Genomic DNA, 19,879 nt, shown 5'->3' on the forward strand with positions numbered 1-19,879 from the left:
GTTTTTAAAAGATTCCATGGAGATTTTATGTCAGACGAATTCCACAGGGGGTGCTCCACAGTCCGGTGACAGAGATGCTAAGAACACGACTCTTTGCATGAGAAGCCCTACACTTATTGTTATAAAGTACTGGTTGAACTTTTCTCTTATTGTTGACATGTGTTTGAGATCCCTGACTTCTGATACTGAGATTTGCTTATTAAAGAAAGTTTTTAGAGATAGATCTGTATCTTTCAACTTGAGAATGGCAGAAACACTGGCAAAGATAAAAAGTAGTATAAATGATACTCTGATGAATTTGTCCTTGTCCCTAAAGATCTAGCAACACCCCCATCATGAGAGAGGAAGAACAGGGTCAGCCAGGCACACAGAATCATTATTTCAACCCACATTGGATTAGCTGATTACTAAGAGATTTCTGTTCTCTTGGAGACATCATAGACATAGTCAAAGTGTAGAACAATGATAACAGACTGCTACTCAGCAAATGTGAAAGGCACCACTGGCTGGTCACTAACAAGCTCCAGAGCTTACCAGACCATATGAAAAGACAGCACAGACCCAACCACATCTCAGATGCTTTTCATGTTATCAGTGGAGATAGAAAATGCTGCTTAAGTTACAATAGGCAGGGTTCAGAATGCCAAACCAATTGTCATACCGTTTATCAGCTGAGCATTTGAGGCCTGTGAAAGGGCTAATAATTGATTAATTAGCCCTTACCTGAGACCAGTTATAGCTCTGAGCAGACAGAATTGGCATGACATCAATAATTAGAACAAGTAACGTTCATGTCACCCCCTACAGTGTAGAGAATAGTCTTTTCTTGACAATCTTGTTTGAGCCATATAGGAATATTGTGAGGTAGAAATAATGAGTATTCCCATTTTCTAGAAGCCCAGAGAGGTCCATCATAGCATATTGGATAATGAGAGAGCAGGGACTCAAGCTAGGTTTTCTGACTCCAAATTCATGATCTTGGCATTACTTCCCGGCAGACCGCCATCGTGAGAAGACAGGGGATTAGGAAATAAGATGATGAATATCAAGGGACTTGATCATTGTGACTTAAATTCAAAAGCCACTCTCACTCCTGGCTCCATCCCCATTACTGAGACCCAGTTACTGTTATTCTGACCTCTGTGGCCTAGCCTTTGATCCCAAGTTCTTCTCATGAGCCTCTAACTGGAATTTTGACATTGCTTTTAATTTTGTTTGACTTCTGGGAGAGCTGGATCTGTTTTCTGCTTCCACTTGTTCATTCCTGCATCCTCCCACCTAGGGACGTTACTCAACCCAAGAGCCCAACCCACTCTCCCATCCTCTCAGGCTTGACCTCTGCCCGTTCTTGTTCATATCCATCCAATTTCGAGGCCCCAGGCCCTAACTTTGGCACTTCAGTCCCCCACTGAGTAAATGAGCTGCTCAGCCTCCATCAGTCTGCCAGGCACCAGGATACCATCACCAGCACTTGTGCATTCTGGTCTGCACGCTTCCTTTTCTTTCTCTGATGCTTGTCAGTCTCTCATTAATCCAGTTGTCAGCTTGCCGAGCAGTCGGCAAAAGTGCTTGTACTTCATGAAGTAGAAGCTGAGCGCCTGAGGTGAATACGTGCCTAGCTGTTTTCAGGATTATTTTAATAACACTTTTTCGTTTTGCATCATCAAGGAGTAGGGTAGTTCCAAAAGTGAATTCTCCAGATAATTAAAATTTGGGATGTCAGAATTTAATGGGAGGCCTTCTATAATGTTTTGTGTACTTTTGTATCTTCTTAAGGCAAATATATAGATCATATTTTAATCCATCTCAGAAATCTGAGTGTCATCACTCAGTAATCTCATTTTGGATGGCTTGGATTTGGGGATTTGCACTCCATTTTCACTGTTATTAAGTGTGTCAGGTTTACAGTAGCCTTCAGATCTGGCTCTATGCTTCAGTGGAGCTCATTTATTGTGTACCTCCTATGTGCAGAGGACTGCCCCAGTGACGTGGACCCTAAGGAACTTAGTATCTAATCCTCTAAAAGAATATTAGAGATGCAGCCTCTTAGGGACAATTTTAAGTGGGAACTCTTCTTTGCCAAATAATGTACACTGACTTTAGGTGCTTAGATGTCTTTTTTCCCCCCTTTTTGTTCATTCATTGAGCAATTCTGTAGACCAAACTGTACTAGGTGCTGAGGTTATAAACATGAATGAAATATTGTCCCTAACGTGCAGACCCTTCCTCCCTGGTTTTCAGTCATTTCCCAGAAGTCTAGGTTCAGATTACCAAAACTCTGACCCCCTGACCCACCCTCCAAGTTGCAAATAGCTACTAAAATGTGCACACACACTCAACACACATACCTATTAATATAACACATTATTTCTAGTTAAAGGCTACCAAAATATAATTCCTATGAACATTAGCAATAAAAAGAATAAGAATAAAATGTAAGACAATTATAAAAGATCTAGATTCTTAGAATCCAGTGATAATTTTGCGAGCTGTCTCAAGCTGGACTCCTGGAAAAACATTCCCCACTCTATAAAAAATACTTTTAATTTGTCTTTTGTGGCCTTTTAATAATCTCATAATCATACTACCATATTTTCCTATTAAATATGAGATTGATAAAGGAAGAAAAATATTAATATGTTTAACAGCCAAGATTCGTCAAGAAAAGCATGCAAAATTAATACATAGGTCTAAAATAAATATATGATTGCTTCTCTTTCTGATCACAAAATAATATAAATCTTGGGATTATTTGCACACTATTCGTTTTAAAATAAACTGCTGTGAGATAAGCCCTTCAGAAATTACAAGGATGTAGGTGTTATGAGAAATGTACAAAGGAAAAAAGGATAACCAAATGTGTAGCAGCTAAAAGAATTTGAAAACTCCAACTGTAAGAGACTTTTTCCATGACTTAATGAGACTTTCTTGAGTACACACTCATATGCCGCAAAAATTCCCACTTCCAGATTAGGGAATTTTTAGATCTTCAATTATTTTTTTCTTATTGTCTGTGTTAGTAGAGTTTTCCCTCTAGCTTCATTTGGGAAAATTTCATCTTCACTGTACTTCTCTTCCCAAGATGCAATTGTGTTGACAATTTGGTGATTTATTTGAAAGGTGTTCTGACCAGTTACAGGTCACATTTGAAAAGCATCTGTGATAACAGAATGACATACGAAAATACAGCAAAACAGAGCAGCTTTGATGCGTCTTGGCCAGCCTTATCTCCAGTTTTATGGCCCCGGATAGGAGACCTGATATATTTAGCCATTGAACTGCCATGTAAAGTCAGTGACATTTTGGAATTTTCCTACTCGTTGGATATTCACATTGCCTAGCCAAGTTCAGCCCTCTCCAACCCCCCAAATAAAGAAATAAAACTACCTTAAGAAAGAGTGCCTGAATTAAGTCTGAAAAGGAAGCATAATTGTTCATTTTTGTCTCTCATAATCAAAGAAGCAGGCTTGGGATTTTACAGAGAAGAGCTATGTAAAATATGCAAAGTATTATTAAAGCCCAAAAGAAGAGGAAATAAGAGAAAAAAGAGACAGATTGGTATTGTTAGCTTCATTTATCTAATTACTTCTACTTGAATTTTTTTTCACTTATGAAGAAATGTAAGAATGTATCTGTCTTTAAAAAGTACTTTTTCTGTAATCCCAGCACTTTGGGAGGCTGAGGTAGGAAGATTGCTTGAGGTCAGGCGTTTGAGACCAGCCTGGGCAATGTAGTGAGACCTAATCTCAAAAAAAAAAAAAAGACACTTCTTCTAGAAATTTGCCTATAAAGAGCTTTTTCCAGAAAGACTTTTCTTAGTGTGTGGGTGTGTGTTCGTATGAATGCATAGGCACGAAGGGTGCTGGCAGACAGCTGCTCTCCATAGCCAGGCCTGTAGCTCACCAGAGGGGACAGCACAGTGAGGTGGCAGTCCTAGAGACAATCAGAATCTGAAAGCAGAGTTAATTACCCCCCTCACAAGATAGTGCTACACACAGACCCAACAGGGATGGCTCTCTATGCCTTCCACAGTTGTACATTTACAGAGTCACCCACCCATGCGTAAGAGCTACTAACTGGCTGTCAGCTTTCCCAGGGCTGCTAATCAGAAAGAGTGCTTCACATATATCTTAACGGAGATAATTAACATTATTTATGAGAGAGAACCAGCTCATAGTAATCTAAGAACCTTATATGGATTAATTCAAAACCAGAAGTTCAGTGGAGTAATACAGATTAGACAGCAAGTTAAAAGCATCTATTAACATTGTCATTTAAGCTACATGTACCTGAAGTATAAAAACCAGTGATTATATTGTTTCAGAAGTGAATTTACATAATCACTATACATTTAAAAATAACTGAGGGTCAAAATATGTTCATTTTATTGTTCTCCCAGAGTTGTTGAACTATATGATGTGGGGATAAGACTGATCTAAAAACATTATACCAGCATCTTAAAAGGTTGAGTTTCAGCTTACTTACTTCCTTGGCCACTTTTTGGTGAATTTCTCATAAAATAAAACAACAAAAGGCAAGGAAATAGAGAGCTTACATTTACTTAAACATTTATAACAGCCGAATAACTGAACGTATATTTATGGTCTAGCACCGTGGCCTTTGAGTTAGATTCATGATTCTCATTTTAACTTTATATTTTTCATCAAATTAAATGTGATCACAGTAGCTTAATTTCCCCATTGAGTAGATAAAATTTCTCCTAGGAAATATGTGAACATAAATATAAACTGCTGATGGTGTTTTTCAATAACTTAGTGCCTGAAGCTCTCTATAATTTGTAAAAAAATACTAACATTTTCCTGGAAATACTTATACTGACAAGGCATCTGTTAGGCTTTTTAGGATATGAAAGAAATAACCCTACATTTTTAATAAATGTAAAATAAAGAATCAATATGTGTTTATGTTATTGTATGTTGTAAGATATTTTCTTTCAACATGTTGTTATCTAAGACTTGGAATCAAAATGGGTGGCTGAGCATCTGCACTCATTACACAATCCCAAGGGTTCTTTTAAAAATAGCTCTCTGGACAGTCTAAGGTGCTTGGAGAGTCTCTAAAAATTGTTCAAGAAAACAGCAGGTTGAGGTGAGTAATGGTTCCCACTCAGATGCTGAGTAGGAAACAGCAAACCATTAGACATAACAAACACCCATTTGTGTTCTTTATTGCTTCTAGGCTCAAACTATTTCTAGATTTCTTCTCCACAAGGAAGCTGTTTGAAGATTTCCTTTAGAAATAGTTGTAGCCAAAGACAGTGAATTCCTGCTGTTTCAAGCCTTCTTCCTTTGGAGGGCATTAAGGTATTTCTTTAATTCTTCAGCTCATTCAATACAAAATGAGATAGAATTTCAGGGTGATCCCATAAACAGTACTTCACTGAATTTCCCCTCTCCAAAACCCCACCTTTATGCAAGCATTTCCTCATTCTCCTAAGTGAGGAAATCTAAAACCATTTCTCTCCTCTGAAAAGGGCCTACTGACACATCTTTCCACAGCCAGTTTAAGGGACACAGTTTTCCTTGCTCCAAGCAACAAGTATCATGTACAGGGATGCATCAGTGCCTCCAGAAATCTTAGCAGGACCTCTGTTCAACCAAACTCTGTTTACCAAACACACTAAAGTTAGGGGACCACCATCATCCTTCTAGAAAGGCATGTGCAGGGATGCATCAGTGCCTCCAGAAGTCTTAGCAGGACCTCTGTTCAACTGAACTCTGTTTACCGAACACACCAAAGATAGGGGACCACCATCATCCTTCTAGAAAGGCATGTAGTCTCTGACACACAATTTCAGTGCCATACCCCATGTAATATAGGAGCACAGAAATGTAGGATTTAAATGGGAATCTTCTAGTCTGCAGACCCAAGACCTGACAGACATTTTCCATATTCAAAGCACTGTTTTATAGACTAAAGTTTGGGATAACAACAATTCCTGATGAACAAATTTTAGGATGCTCTAGCTTTTAGACAAGCAGAATGTACATTTCACATATTTTGCCGACACTCCCACAAGCTTTTTTATTTTTTTGGATGAGAAAAGTCGTAGTGAGATATCATGATTCCAAATTCTTTAAAATCACCTCTTCTCCTACCAAGAACGCTCTTGGCTAAAAGCTACGTTAAGAACCTGACTAGCTCTTGGTCATTATTCTTTAAGAACTGTAAATATAATATTGATTTGAAATGCTTTAATTCAGGATGGTGTCAGATACTTCTCACTTTGGAGTTAATTATTTAGCATAAGAAATTCAATCTCAGTTGTCTCATGGCACTTATTTCTCAAAAAATTGCCCTGACATTAGTAATAGGACCAGTTCTGAGAATATATATTAATATATTGGACTGGAAGCAAACTCAGGCATCTTTAACAATAATACGAGATTTTTTTCTAGATAATTTATTAATAGGTAGATAGTCTGTGTACTTACAGGTCATATTTTTGTTGTAATGTTATTCTCACAGAAATCTAACTCTCTAGATACGGCCTCACATGATAGGAAACCAAACACTCAAATGTTGGGAGAATGACGAAAGGCATAGATGTAATGTATGACTTCAGTTGAAACGCCAGGAGACAACTAGTCGCCTGCAAATGTGTTTATTACAACTCAGCGGTTACTCCAATGACATAGGATATTAGCATTAAGGACTCAAGAAACATGCGTTACCACCCAGAAAAAAACCTTTAAAATTTGTTCCAGTTTGTATCTGAGTAGGAAAATTAGTTGTATTTTTTAAATGTAATAAAATGAGATGCCAAGCGTTTAAATGTCTTTTTAAGAAAACCTAGACTTGTAGCTATGTTTAACATATCGCAGTGACTATTGCTGTGTTCAGCCTAATCTATCGAGGGAAAATTGAATAGTTCCAAAGTAAATTGAAAGTTTTCATGAGTAAAAGATTTTGTTGGATTTTTTCTGTGTTTAATGTTAAATACTGAGGGTGTAAAAATTTGAAATGACTATCCTTCCCAGTTTCTTTCATCTAATATAGGTCATAAGTGAGTGGGAAAATGTTAATTTTAGAGGTACAAAGTGATTTTTTGCTTTTTGCATGCTATAGCATTGAGGCTTGGAAGGTATAGGGCTTGTTTTACCTGAAATATTTAACATGCACATTGTAGGACCAGGACTTACTGAATAGCCCTTTTATGCATTTGTATTTGTTCAAGTGAACAAAACCTGTTATGCTGAATATTTTAGGAAAACATATTGAATATATTTCCCCTCCCGAAGAAATGTACCTTAGATGTACGTCTGTGACTGTCTACCTAACTGTTAAAGCCGTTTGAATAGATTGGCTTCTGTGACTGATACGGGGCTGCCCAAGTCAGCGTTGTGGTTCTGATCCTCAGACGACCCAGTCTGTTTGTTCCTTTAATCATAATATATGCAAACACACACACACACACACACACACACACACACACACAGCACATATATCACTATTGAGAACAAATGTCATTTAGTGGTAGAAGGTCATCTTTCTAAAGGTTGGACGGTGGATTCTCTAAGCAAATCCCTAAAATCCACTGCTGCTAAAATTCTGTACTACTCTATGATTATGCATTTTTCAACATATAGTTTTCCATAGTATATTTTCTGAAGGCAAAATTTTCTCATAAATTTCACATCTTAAATGTCAGTAAAGAACAGAAGATTTTGATATGTGTAGATGTGCTTAAGACATTTCTTTACCTATAAGCTGTCTGTAAAAGCAGTGCGCACAGAGTTCAGAATTCATCCCTCATCTTTGCCCTAATCACTCTAGAACTTAAAAGTCCTTCCTCACTGGGATAGCCTGTGGTAGGTTTACTTAAACCTGATACATGTCTTACGCTGTCTCTTACATTTGTGGTTAGCATAATTGTGACAAAACATTGGCAGTCTTGAGCTGAAGATTGGAATAGAATCGTTTTGGATAGCTAGTAAAAGTGATAAAAGAAAGACTAATAAGTTTGAAAACTAAAGATGTTTGTAGTAAATTTTAAGGCAATGGAGGGGAGGAGCAGTACCGTATCTAATTCAGGATATATTAAAAGTAAATTTCAGTTACTTTTTGATGTTTAAAGTTACCTGTCAGAAAGAATACCTTGGTTATTGAAGGAAATTAGAAACTATAGCAGTGAAAAGTTTATATAAAAATTTCAGTAAGATGTTCAAACCGTATGTTGTAATAAAAATAGAGAATGTGCTATATTCACTTCATACATTTTTTTACTGGGAAAATGCTGATCTAAGCATCTCTTTAATAAGTCATTGCCTGCTACCTGTGCAGAACTGAATCACTGTTCCCTTTTAGAAGATGGATAAAAATTTAGAACTCTTGATCTTAGTAGTGGCAGCTAAAACACTTATTTTGATCTCTTTCCTGGTAACAGGAGATGAAACTTGAGAAGACAGTGTGGACTAATGGATAGAGTGTTGGACAGGAGATTAGGAACCTCTGTTCTGTTCTATTCCCAGCCTGCTACTGGGTTGCTATGTAAACTTAGATAAGCCAGTCACCCTCTCTGCACCTCATATTTTCCATCTGTGAAAATGTAGATAGAGACTTTCTGTACTTAGCTCTTTCACAAAGATACTGTGAGCAACAGCTTACTTTGAAGATGTTAGTGTGTTTTGGTTGAGAAGATGTTCCATAAATATGTCAGTGCCTCTGTTCCCTTTGGCAACACTGTCCTCACAACCTGGCATTATGTAAACTGTCCCTTATTGATGCATTAAGAAACAGGTACTGTTACCGCAGATTTTGTGTTACACAGAAGCTGAGACTGCCTGGGTTTCAGTCTTGGGTCCCCCACAAACTAATGCTGTAACCATGAGCAAGTCAGTGTGCTAGATTTCCTCATCTGTAGAGAGAGGATAATAATGGCACCCACCTCATTGGAATATGGTGAAGCTGGAAGGCATTTGTGAACAGCACTTTAAACCTCATATAAACACAAAATATGCCTTATGTAAGTATATGTAGTTGCTTTTATTCCCCAAAGCAAATCTTTATCAATATGGCAGGTAAGGTAAAGCGTCTCCTGTGGTCTTGCTTTGTTTTGTGTCCATCCCAGCATGGCTGCTCACTCTTTCTCCTGAACGCTTGTATCTCCCTCTGCCACTCTCACAAGTCTCTGGGCCCTGAGGATAAGTGTGTAGGTTATCTGTCATATCATCTATCATAAGTGAGAGAGTGTCACATAAAAGATACAAGAAATCCAGGTGTTTTAAACTACCTCCAAAAACTGATTTATTAATTGGAAAAAAAAATGGTAACAGATTTCAGAAGTATTACAGAATGAGAGTGAGATAATTGATAGTTGACAGCTGTGTCCTGATTATTATAAAAAATAAACTCAGAAAACATCAGAAAGAAATGGAAGAGCAGTTAACAATTTAAATGGAGTTCATTTTAACCTCTCTCGTCTGCTTCCAGTAGCGGTGACCATCAGCAAAGAATTGTGTGGAGGCACCAAAAACTGCATGAATTGCTCAAACACAAAGTAGTAGAGTGTTCACATTTTCAAAAATCTGAATACAAATATATCTGTTTCAGGGGTTAAAGATTTTACTAGAGCATAAAAGTGTGGGATTTGATGACAATTGTTGATTAGATTTTTGTAACATTATGGTGTGGGATTTCAAAAATTGAATAGCATCTAGGAGGTAATCATATGTTTCATTGATCATTTTTTATCTTTTTATTATTAGAACCAACCATCATCACAATTGATCCACCTGCGTGTGGGGAGTTATCAAACTGCACTCTGACAGGGAAGGACTGCATTAATGGTTTCCAGCGTGATCACAATGGTTGTCGGACCTGTCAGTGCATAAACAGTGAGTAGACAGGAGACCGTATGTTTTTTCTCCTGTATATTAGACAGGAGGCCTAATATGATACTGTCAAAGCACATTATGTGATTGAATATCTTTTTCACTCCTGTTCAGACATTCTCTCGACAACCTGAAAAAAGGGGGAAAAAGTTATTTTTAACACAAATACGTAGTCGTTTGGGAGAAAAGAACGGCTTCTTTATTGTGGCTTTTGTCTCTGTTCCCTTGATGTGCAGTTGCATCAGGAGTGCAACCCAGAGTGCATCCTTCCAGCCACTGAGAAGGCTCTCCCTTTAGTACGCTTGCCAAGGTCATCCAGTGACACAGAAGTCACCCGCACACACAGTGTCACATTCCGCATATGACAGCCATAATCCTTTGACTGTGCTTCACTTTGTTGACCCCAGCTCTGCCTCCATGTAGATTCCAATCGTGTCCAGGCCCTGCCTCTAAAACTAGATAGAGTATATTGCATTTCTTCCAGAAAAAAATAAAAGAATACACACACACATACACATACATATTTTGAATTCCCCTAATTCTACCAGAATAAACACTCTCATTCTCCTTGGCCATTCTTTAGGTGACAGTTTCTAGAACTTTCTGGATCTTTTCCATCCTTTGACACACAAGATGTCATTGTCCTTACATAAAAAGTGGCCTGCAATCCATATACTCCAAGATGGCCAGGCACAGTGGCTCACACCTGTAAATTCAGCACTTTGGGAGGCCAAGGCTGGTGGATCACTGGAGCTCAGGAGTTCAAGACCAGCCTGGCAACATGGCGAGATCCCCATCTCTACCAAAAATACAAAAAAATAGCTGGGTGTGGTGGTGTGTGCCTGTCATCCCAGCTACTCAGGAGGCTGAGGTGGGAGAATCACTTGAGCCTGTGGGCGGGTGGGGCAAAGATCACAGTGAGCTGAGATTGCATTACTGCACTCCAGCCTGGGCAACAGCACAAGACACTGTCTCAAAAAGAAAAAGGTACTCCAGAATTTGGTCTGCAGAGTGCAGCACTACTATGTGGCCTAAGTTTGCATTAGCTCCTTGAATTGCATGTCTTTGGCTGATATTGAGGTTATAAGTACCTAAAAACACTAGGAACTTTTTTTACATCACCTGCTGTTACGTGGTTCTTATCTGTTCTGTAATAGAACTTTAATTTTTTTTTTAATGATATAAATACCCAGCCAAATATAACAAGAGATTATCCTGATCATTTTAAACGATTTCTAACTAGTTGGGCTATTTTTGAATCTCGATAATGTGATCTTATACTTTATGCCACCCAGCTTATATTAAGTAAGCACAACTTACATGTCCTCATCTAAATCCCTGAATTAAAATAAACTGCACAGAACCAAGGACAAAGACCTGCAGAATGATGTTGAACATAGCCAATCGCTCCTTGAGTAGAGTTATTTAGCTGACAGCACATATCTCCACAAGAAATCTTGAAAAACACTTGTCCCGTATCTTGTCTGAAATCAAAATACGTTACAAAATACATCAGAGCATTCCTTTGCTGGAAACCCTGTTTTTAAAATGAACTGAAGTTATAGGGGCCTGGCTTGTTTTTCCCAGAATCTGTGCTGGCTCCTGGTACTCAGTGGTTTATTTGTGTAAATGTCACAGATCATATATTTAACAATTATTTCTGAAGAATTTTCAGTTGTGAATATCAAGTTGTATAGTTTTTAGAACGCTTTGTCCCTTTTGAATTGACATGCAACCTATTTTCTTAAATCTCTTTGTATTCTCTTCAGTCTCTCTCAAATGTAATAGTGGTTCTGTAATAAGCCCTTTTTCCATGGGCCTGTGAGTATAATTACCATGGCTCAGAGGCTTGGACTTAATGTAGACAGATGTTCATGTTCTGATTTATCAATTATCTCAGGCTTTAACATTCCACTTAACCTTAACCATTTGTCACTTTTGTAAAAATATTTTTGAAGAAGAAAATACAAAATGGGAGTTAAGTCGATCTGTTTTCTCAGCTACATGTGACCATCACACTATCTGCACTGTGTAGTTAGTGCCAAAACTGAGTTTATAAAACTCTTGTTGGCCACGCGTGGTGGCTCACGCCTGTAATCCCAGCACTTGGGAGGCTAAGGTGGATGGATTGCTTGACTTCAGGAGTTTGAAACCAGCTTTGGGCAACGTGGCAAAACCCCATCTCTACAAAAAATACAAAAATTAGCCAGGCATGATAGTGAGGGCCTGTAGTTCCAGCTACTCAGGAGTCTAAAATGGGGAGATCTCTTGAGCTCAGGAAGTTGAGGCTGCAGTTAGCTGTGATTGTGCCACTGCACTCCAGCCTGGGTGACAGAGCAAGACTCTGTTTCAAAAAACAAGCAAACAAAAAACCTCTTGTTGAGCTTGTAGTTATTGCCATCTTTAAATTTTCTATTAGCCTCTACCCATTTGGGGGTGTCCTGCCTTCCTACACTTGATTCTGTTGGGGGAAGGGTCAGTCCCTGTTGCACACATGCCTTTTATACCTCCCTTTAGAAAGCCACGTTTGCTGGAGTTGCCTTGGCAGCCTATGTTTTCTCATATGGCCAACCTTGTTTTTTTAACACAAAGATAATTGGTAATAGTCATGAAGTGTTTATATTTTAATCCTTCTAATGCCTCTTACATTAAGAAAGCTATGGCTTTCTTAACATGGGATCATATATATTAATCCATTTTTTTCTGAGTTTTTAAACTAAAAATACAGATCTCATTGTGTCCAGTCACGTCACCTACCACGTGCACCTACCACGTGCACCTGGGTTTTGCTGTCACGAAATCTTGGCCACCTGCTCATGCTTATCTACGACTTTGGTCACTTCACACAAAATATTTTATCATTAAGTTCAAAGAAGCAATTTTCCTCAATTGCCTTTGAAGGAGGTCACAATATGTCACTGCCATTTGGCAAGTTGAGACTATGAGGAAGATGCATACTTACACTGTCTTTAGGTTAGTATTTTGTTTGGCGTTTCAAAAGGAACATCAGTGTGTGCTGCCTGAGGGCACCTCCATTTCATTCATACTTAGGAAGAAATACATAGAAGAGGAGACCTGCTTTACAAATTTTTATTTCATAAGAATTTGTATTTATTTTCCAACTCACTTATTCCAGTCCAGGGTTGAGGGTGGTGCGCACGTGCGCGCGCACACACACACACACCCCCAACACTTGCACACACACACACACCCAACACTTGCACACACACACCCAACACTTGCACACACACACATACACACATACACACACACACACACCCCCCACACTTGGATTAGGACCATGTAGACACCCCAGTTCACCTACTGTGCACGTCTTTGGGATGTGAGAGTAGCCAGAGAAAACCCACACAGCATGGAGAGAGCATCCAGTCTCCACACAGAGAGTGGCCCCAGCCGAGAATTGATTTTTATTCCCCTCGTTAAAGTTATGACACAGTGACGCTGAACAAAACCATTGCTATTTGAGGACCTGCTGTACTACAGCAAAGAAGTATGCGTGCTTCTCTAAGGGACATCACCCACAGTGTGTTCTACATGGGAGTTACATTGTATTTATAGATAATAAAGAATGAATGCCCCCCCCCATAATTGTGTCACATTTTGAGCATAGGCGCGCATAGGAGCAAACGTTTCTTTTTTTCCAGAATGAACAGAGTGTTTACTGCATAGTTGCTATTGATCGGCCATGCTGTACTGGCCCTGTGCTTTGCCATTATTCATCACTTTCTCTTCAATAGTAACTTCCCCCCATGGATTAGAAAGCATTTTTAGATCACAGTAAAGTCATAATGCTGAAAAATTGTGAACATAAAGCCACCTTTTCCTCCATGGTTGCCTCAAGTGATGTACCAAAGCCTTACAAACAAACATATAAACCCCTTCTCTTCTATAAATACTGTATTTCTAATCTCTGTTCTGTTCTTTATGTTTTTATGTTTATTTTTCAGACACAGGTTCTTGCTCTGTCTCCCAGGCAGTGACACAATCATAGCTTTCACTGCAGCCTGGACCTCCTGGGCTCAAGTAATCCTCTTGCCTCAGCCTCCCTTAATTCTTGTTTATATAAATGGTTCTAAAAGAACCATTTAGAATTTCTCTTCTAAGGATGCAAATTAGTAATCAGTAGCTGGGATTACAGGCGCTGTCCACCACACCCAGCTGTTTTATTTTTTGGCAGACGCAGGGTCTCACTTTGTTGCACAGGCTAGTCTGAAACTCCTGGCCTCAAGCCGTTCTCCCACCTCGGCTTCCCAAAGTGCTGGGATTACAAGTTCGAGCCAGCTGCAATCGATCTGCTCTTTATTTAAAAGTTAGCCATGATGATACATTTGTCTTAAGAAAATTTCATAATTGACATATGTTGATTTAGGTCTACCTTCCAGTCTTTAATGTTGTCTATTTCTGAATTAGAAGATGGTATTTTGAGATGTTTTGGCAACTGCCAGTATTTTGGGAAAATTTCAATACTCTCAGAGTAATTATTTTCATGCTGTCATTTCTCTGATAATGTGGCAGTCTTGATGACAGTGGAGTAGGAGGTAACGAGAACATTGATTGATGTATTTATTTAGCAAATATTTATTTAATACCCGCTCGGTACTAAATACCATGGTAGTCCCTATACAGTGTGCCTGAGGAATCCAGGGCCCGGCCCTAGAGCTCCCTCTTTTGGGAAGCTGAATGTAGATGGGTCAGAGCAGAGCATGCAGGAAAGTGGTCCCAATTCAGCGCAGCACTAGAGCTTCCCACTGCTAGGAGGCAGAGCTAGTCTCCTAATGAATGTCCTATATTTTTGTTTAAATGTACCAACCTTTGTTTGAAATTCCCTTCCATTGCAAAGCAGTGGTAGATTACAGACTAGTTTTTATCACATTGTTTAAACTTGAATGGAGACACAACAGTTTTCTTTAAAGATGAAGCACATTCTAGATCAAGGTCTATGGAAAAACTGCTTCTTCATTGCAGGACCAGAAAATAAAGGCATCAAGCTACTCAGACTCCAAAGTTTCAAGGAATTTAATCCCAAGAGATGTTGACTCTGGGAAGTTTTCAGGATGTTTTTAATTCATCTGCTTCCCAACATGATCCATTTGTTGTCATGACCTAAAAATCCTTATGACAGAAAAATGGGTTCACAATTTAGATCTCTGTGTTTAGAGAAAGAAACTTGGCTAATAAAGTCTTCCTTCATGATTCCCTTAATAATGGGGAATGAAAAATTATGACCTTTCAAGTCATATAATTAGAAATTTCTAAATGAACCATTTAGAATTTCTCTTTTAAGGATGCAAATTAGTAATCAGTTGCTTTACAGTGTAATACAAGCCCATGAGGTTATATTTATATGTGTAATAAAAGGTTTATGATAATGACAGAGTAGAAAATTATACCATAAATCACATTTTCCTTTTTAAAAGATAGCAAATTAAATATGCAAATATTGCCAACTAAGAGTCACAAAAGATGCTATCTTGAAATATTTATGTAAAACATGGACCCATTTCACCTATTCACTGTAGTTAAGATTAAATTTTAGTTCATAAGATTTATGTGTTAAGGGGAGAGATTCATTCTGTTTTCCTAGTGACTTCTGCACTGTTACAGTATTCATGTTTAAAGGATATTCAGATAAAATATAAAATTTGGTCATCATTCTAATAATAGACTCTGCTTCCCATTTCACCAATCCATGTAGAACAACATTCAAACATTGCTGTACTTTTGCCATCACCATACTAACTTCCTTTCTTTAAATTTGATGGTCTTTCAAATTCTACATTTAATTCACACAGGTCTCAACTTGCTTAATTTATATCACTAAACATGCTTTTTTTTTTTTAACCTTAAACATTTTCCTTTTTCTCTGGTAAGCCTTATGTAGCCTTTTAACATCATTTTAGAAGACTTCTATTAAGCTAATAATGTTGATAGTCATCATTGCTACTTTCCTTTTTTGTTCTTCCAAAATAGTGTTGTAACTGACTAATGGAAGACAGTTAAACATCACGCCAGATTCTGAACAAGGGATACTTTGAACACTTCAAATAGTGGTTACTTAAACATTAATATGAGTATTTTTTCAGCACACACATATTTTAGCCAGTTAACTAAAAAGCCAATTATGTAAATATATCCAAATACCTGGGTACTTGTCAGCACATAGAGAAAAAAAATACCTAAATGTACCACTGATTATTTTAATCACTATCATGTTATAAGAGATGTACTTCTTTTAAAGGAATAGTAAGAAATCCCTTATGCTGCATACAATGTGCAGTATTATATGATAGCATCTAACACACATAAAAGTAATTATTATGTAGACATTTAAAAACATGTATTATGGAATGGGGGCAGTGACTCACGCCTGTAATCCCAGCACTTTGGGAGGCTGAGACCGGCAGATCACTTGAAGTGAGGAGTTTGAGATGAGCGTGGCAACATTTAGTAGAGATGGTGAACCCCATCTCTACTAAAAATTGAAAAATTAGCTGGGTGTGGTGGCGCATGCCTGTAGTCCCAGAAACTCTGGAGGTTGAGGCAGGAGAATCGCTTGAACCCAGGAGACAGAAGTTGCAGTGAGCTGAAATCATGCCACCGTACTCCAGTGTGAGTGACAGAGCGAGAGATCTGTCTCAAAAGAAAAAAAAAGAGAAAAGAACATGCATTATTATGGATATGTAGTAGAAATAAAACACAATGAAAATGGAACGGTAAATTTCTAATTCTCGCATAACATAAATCATCATCAGTGGTTTGAAGTAATTTATAAAGTTCATGGGAAAATGCTCTGTCATAATAATTATCAGCCTGCTCTTCACTCAAAGCCTAACAGATTTGAGTACACTTTAGAAATCTATGTATTTCAAAGTTGGACTTTTATTTTGATTATTACTAAAACATAGAGTGATGTGATAACCATGAAATAGCACAGTCTGTTCTTTTTAGTGATAACCAGTGCTATGGTAGAGCTGAGAAATTTAAATCTATGGACGTGTGGAGGATTCGGGGACAGTATTTTAGCATCGATGTGTTCTGCCCTATTTGTCTTTAGAAAAACATGCCATCTGTATGTCTTCACAGGCGAGGAACTGTGCTCAGAACGTAAACAAGGCTGCACCTTGGACTGTCCCTTCGGTTTCCTAACTGATGCCCAAAACTGTGAGACCTGTGAGTGCCGCCCAAGGCCCAAGAAGTGCAGACCCATAATCTGTGACAAGTATTGTCCACTGGGATTGCTGTACGTATTTCTAAATTCAGAAAAGCTGTTATGAAGTACCCCTTGGTGAAATGTTCCTACTTATTTTGTTTTATATGTTGTTCGTGAATTATTCTATGATGTATTGAGCCCAGAATATCTATATTTGTTTTGTTAGATGATTCAGAAAGCAAGGAAAAGGTTGTATCTCCAAAGAAGAGAATCAGGTTTTACTCTTATTTTTACGGAGATGGACCAGACACACCCTTTGTGCCTGTTATGTGAGACTTTCACATAGCAGAGTCCTTTAGACACTGCTGGGAAGATGAGGAGATGGAATTGTGAGGTCCCAGTGTTGGAAGTGCTACAGCTCTTCACAATTGTCCCAGGGGTCCATTTGTGATCACTTACTTAACACATACTTTAAGATGAATTGAAGACCCCCACTCACTTGAAATAAGTGCATCCTTACCTGCCATACCTAGGTGTCTCACCTTGGAACTAGTCAGCATTTTATTTTCTTTTTCTATCTAGCATTAGATTTTATGAATTTCCTTGGAGATAAGGGGCCATGACTTGTATTTTTTAATGTACTTTATTGAGTCAAACCCCATGAAAATCTAGATTATTCCAGGCAATAGACACTTCACATTTGTTTCTTTAGTGTCTGTATAAGCTCTTATGTCTACGTTTATGTCAAGTGTATGCCTTTAGAAAAATTGCCTTATCATTTTTTCTTTGTTCTCTTTCAATCTGTCTTTCCAGTTTGATATATGTATGTAGTGCTAGAAATACTTTTTCTTTCCTTCTTTTTTTCTTTCTTTCTTTCTTTTTTTTTTTTTTTTTTTTTTTGAGGCAGGGTATTGCTCTGTCACCCAGGCTGTGGTGCAGTGGCACAAACGTGGCTCACTGCAGCCTCAACCTCCCATGCTGACAGTCCTCCCACTTCAGCACCCTGGAGTAGCTGGGACCAGAGGCATGCGCCACCATATCCAGCTAATTTTTGTTTTTGTTTTTTTGTAGAGACGGAGTTTCACCATGTTGCCCAGGCTTATCTGGAACTCCTGGCTCAAGTGATCAGCCTGCCTTGGCCCTCCAAAGTGCTGGGATTACAGGCATGAGCCACTGTGCCTAGCCTAGTCCTATTAATTACGAGGGACTTAGATCCATCATCTCTTTCCCATCTCCTGTCAGTCATCTTTTTTTTCTTTCTTTCTTTAAAAATTCTAGTTTTGGCAGAGGCTTTATTTCTAATTTTCATTGGATAATTAAATTAGAAACATTGTTCCTAAAATTCCCCAAATAAAATGATGAATCACCATCATTCTTAATCCTGAAATACGAATATGATATGTTATTTCTTAACCTAACGACTAATGTAAAATGAAGTAGCATTATCACAGTAGTAGCTACAACCACCTGCTACAGTATCATGACGGTTCAGAATCAAAGCTGTGTTCAAATTCTACTCTCGTCTTGGAGAAAAATCTCTTGGAAGATTGTAGATTTCACTTTGTATTCTTGTCAGTAAGCACATTCAGAGAGGACCCAGTTGGCCATCTTGGACAACTGAATATTACACTGGCTAGAACACATGTTTTAGGGACACACACCAAAAGAGAAATCTTGGCCAGACACCACATGGGAGCGTCAGGTTGAAGGCAGCAGTTGGTGCCCCTTGTATGTACCTGCTGAGTAAAGAACTACTTTATGCATGCAGCAGATACTTCGTGAGGGAGGGAGGGAAGAACAGATGGGTGACAGGATGGATGGATGGATACATGGATGGGTGAGTGAATGAATAAATGGATGGAGAAACACAGGAATAAAGAGATAAACCAACAAAGTCTTCGCTTTCCTATTCATGGAGTTAACACATTCTTTTTTTTTTACTGTGGTGTTCCACTCTCCCTAATTAAATCAACAGTCATGTCATTGGGATTCTGAGCACTACATCCTTGAAGCACGTAAGGGCTTGGGCAACTCTCAACCTTGGTCATGAGTGAGTGGTGGTCATGGCCACAGGGAGCTAATTACCCACCACTCCAGGAGTCTTTGAGAGCAAAAGTCAAGTTACTATGTTTTATGGCGATATCACTTTATTGACCCTTGGTCTGAGTGCTTGGGCATCATTTGAGACTTTTTAATTTTCTGACCCCTGACAAATTTTAATTACCCAGGAAGAATAAGCACGGCTGTGACATCTGTCGCTGTAGAAAATGTCCAGAGCTCTCATGCAGTAAGATCTGCCCCTTGGGTTTCCAACAGGACGGTCACGGCTGTCTTATCTGCAAGTGCAGAGGTAAGTGTATACACATGGTCCTTCCCCCTCAGAGCAGCCAGGGCACCGAAACTAGGGACAGAAGGACATCCTATAAATGAAATGGTTTCAGTGATTGCCGCCTATTCTCACACAAATGTCAGTCTCTGTGGGACCGTCCCACAGGACTCCCTTTCCTTTCATTTTTATGAAGTAAAAGCTCGGAATAGAACGTGAAGTAAGCATATGATGGACAAGCACATTGACTCAATTAATCACTTCCTAGCTCTTTTTACTTGTATCAGGAACTTTCGCTTAAAGCACAGTTATTTCAACCTCTGTAGAGCCTCCCTCTGTTCAGGAGTAAGAGTCATAAAATTGCAACGGTAAATATCCCCATTTCAAAGCTCTAGAGGGTGGGTATAGCTCAGAAGTTTGCTCCTGTATTTCCAGTTTTCCATGAGAAGTTAGCCTTTGGCTGAGTAAGCACTTGCCAGCCCACAGCTGTATATAAGCACAGGGCCCAGGTATCCCTGCTGCCTGAGG

General features: G+C 38.6%; 1 protein-coding gene across 5 annotated transcripts in view; it reads left to right on the forward strand.

Moving 5' to 3' along the window:
* Positions 1-19,879, forward strand: part of CRIM1 (cysteine rich transmembrane BMP regulator 1) — a 192,677-nt gene that overhangs the window by 136,391 nt on the left and 36,407 nt on the right. For all 5 annotated transcript variants that reach the window (XM_032239289.1, XM_032239291.1, XM_032239293.1 and 2 more), the window contains 3 exons: positions 9,729-9,857; positions 16,959-17,115; positions 19,254-19,375. In XM_032239289.1, coding sequence (XP_032095180.1) covers positions 9,729-9,857; positions 16,959-17,115; positions 19,254-19,375 — 408 coding nt within the window. The remainder of the gene's footprint in view (positions 1-9,728; positions 9,858-16,958; positions 17,116-19,253; positions 19,376-19,879) is intronic.

This window comes from Sapajus apella, unplaced genomic scaffold (genome assembly GCF_009761245.1).
Source record: "Sapajus apella isolate SASKATOON/1434 unplaced genomic scaffold, GSC_monkey_1.0 scaffold44, whole genome shotgun sequence".
Lineage (NCBI taxonomy): Eukaryota > Metazoa > Chordata > Mammalia > Primates > Cebidae > Sapajus > Sapajus apella.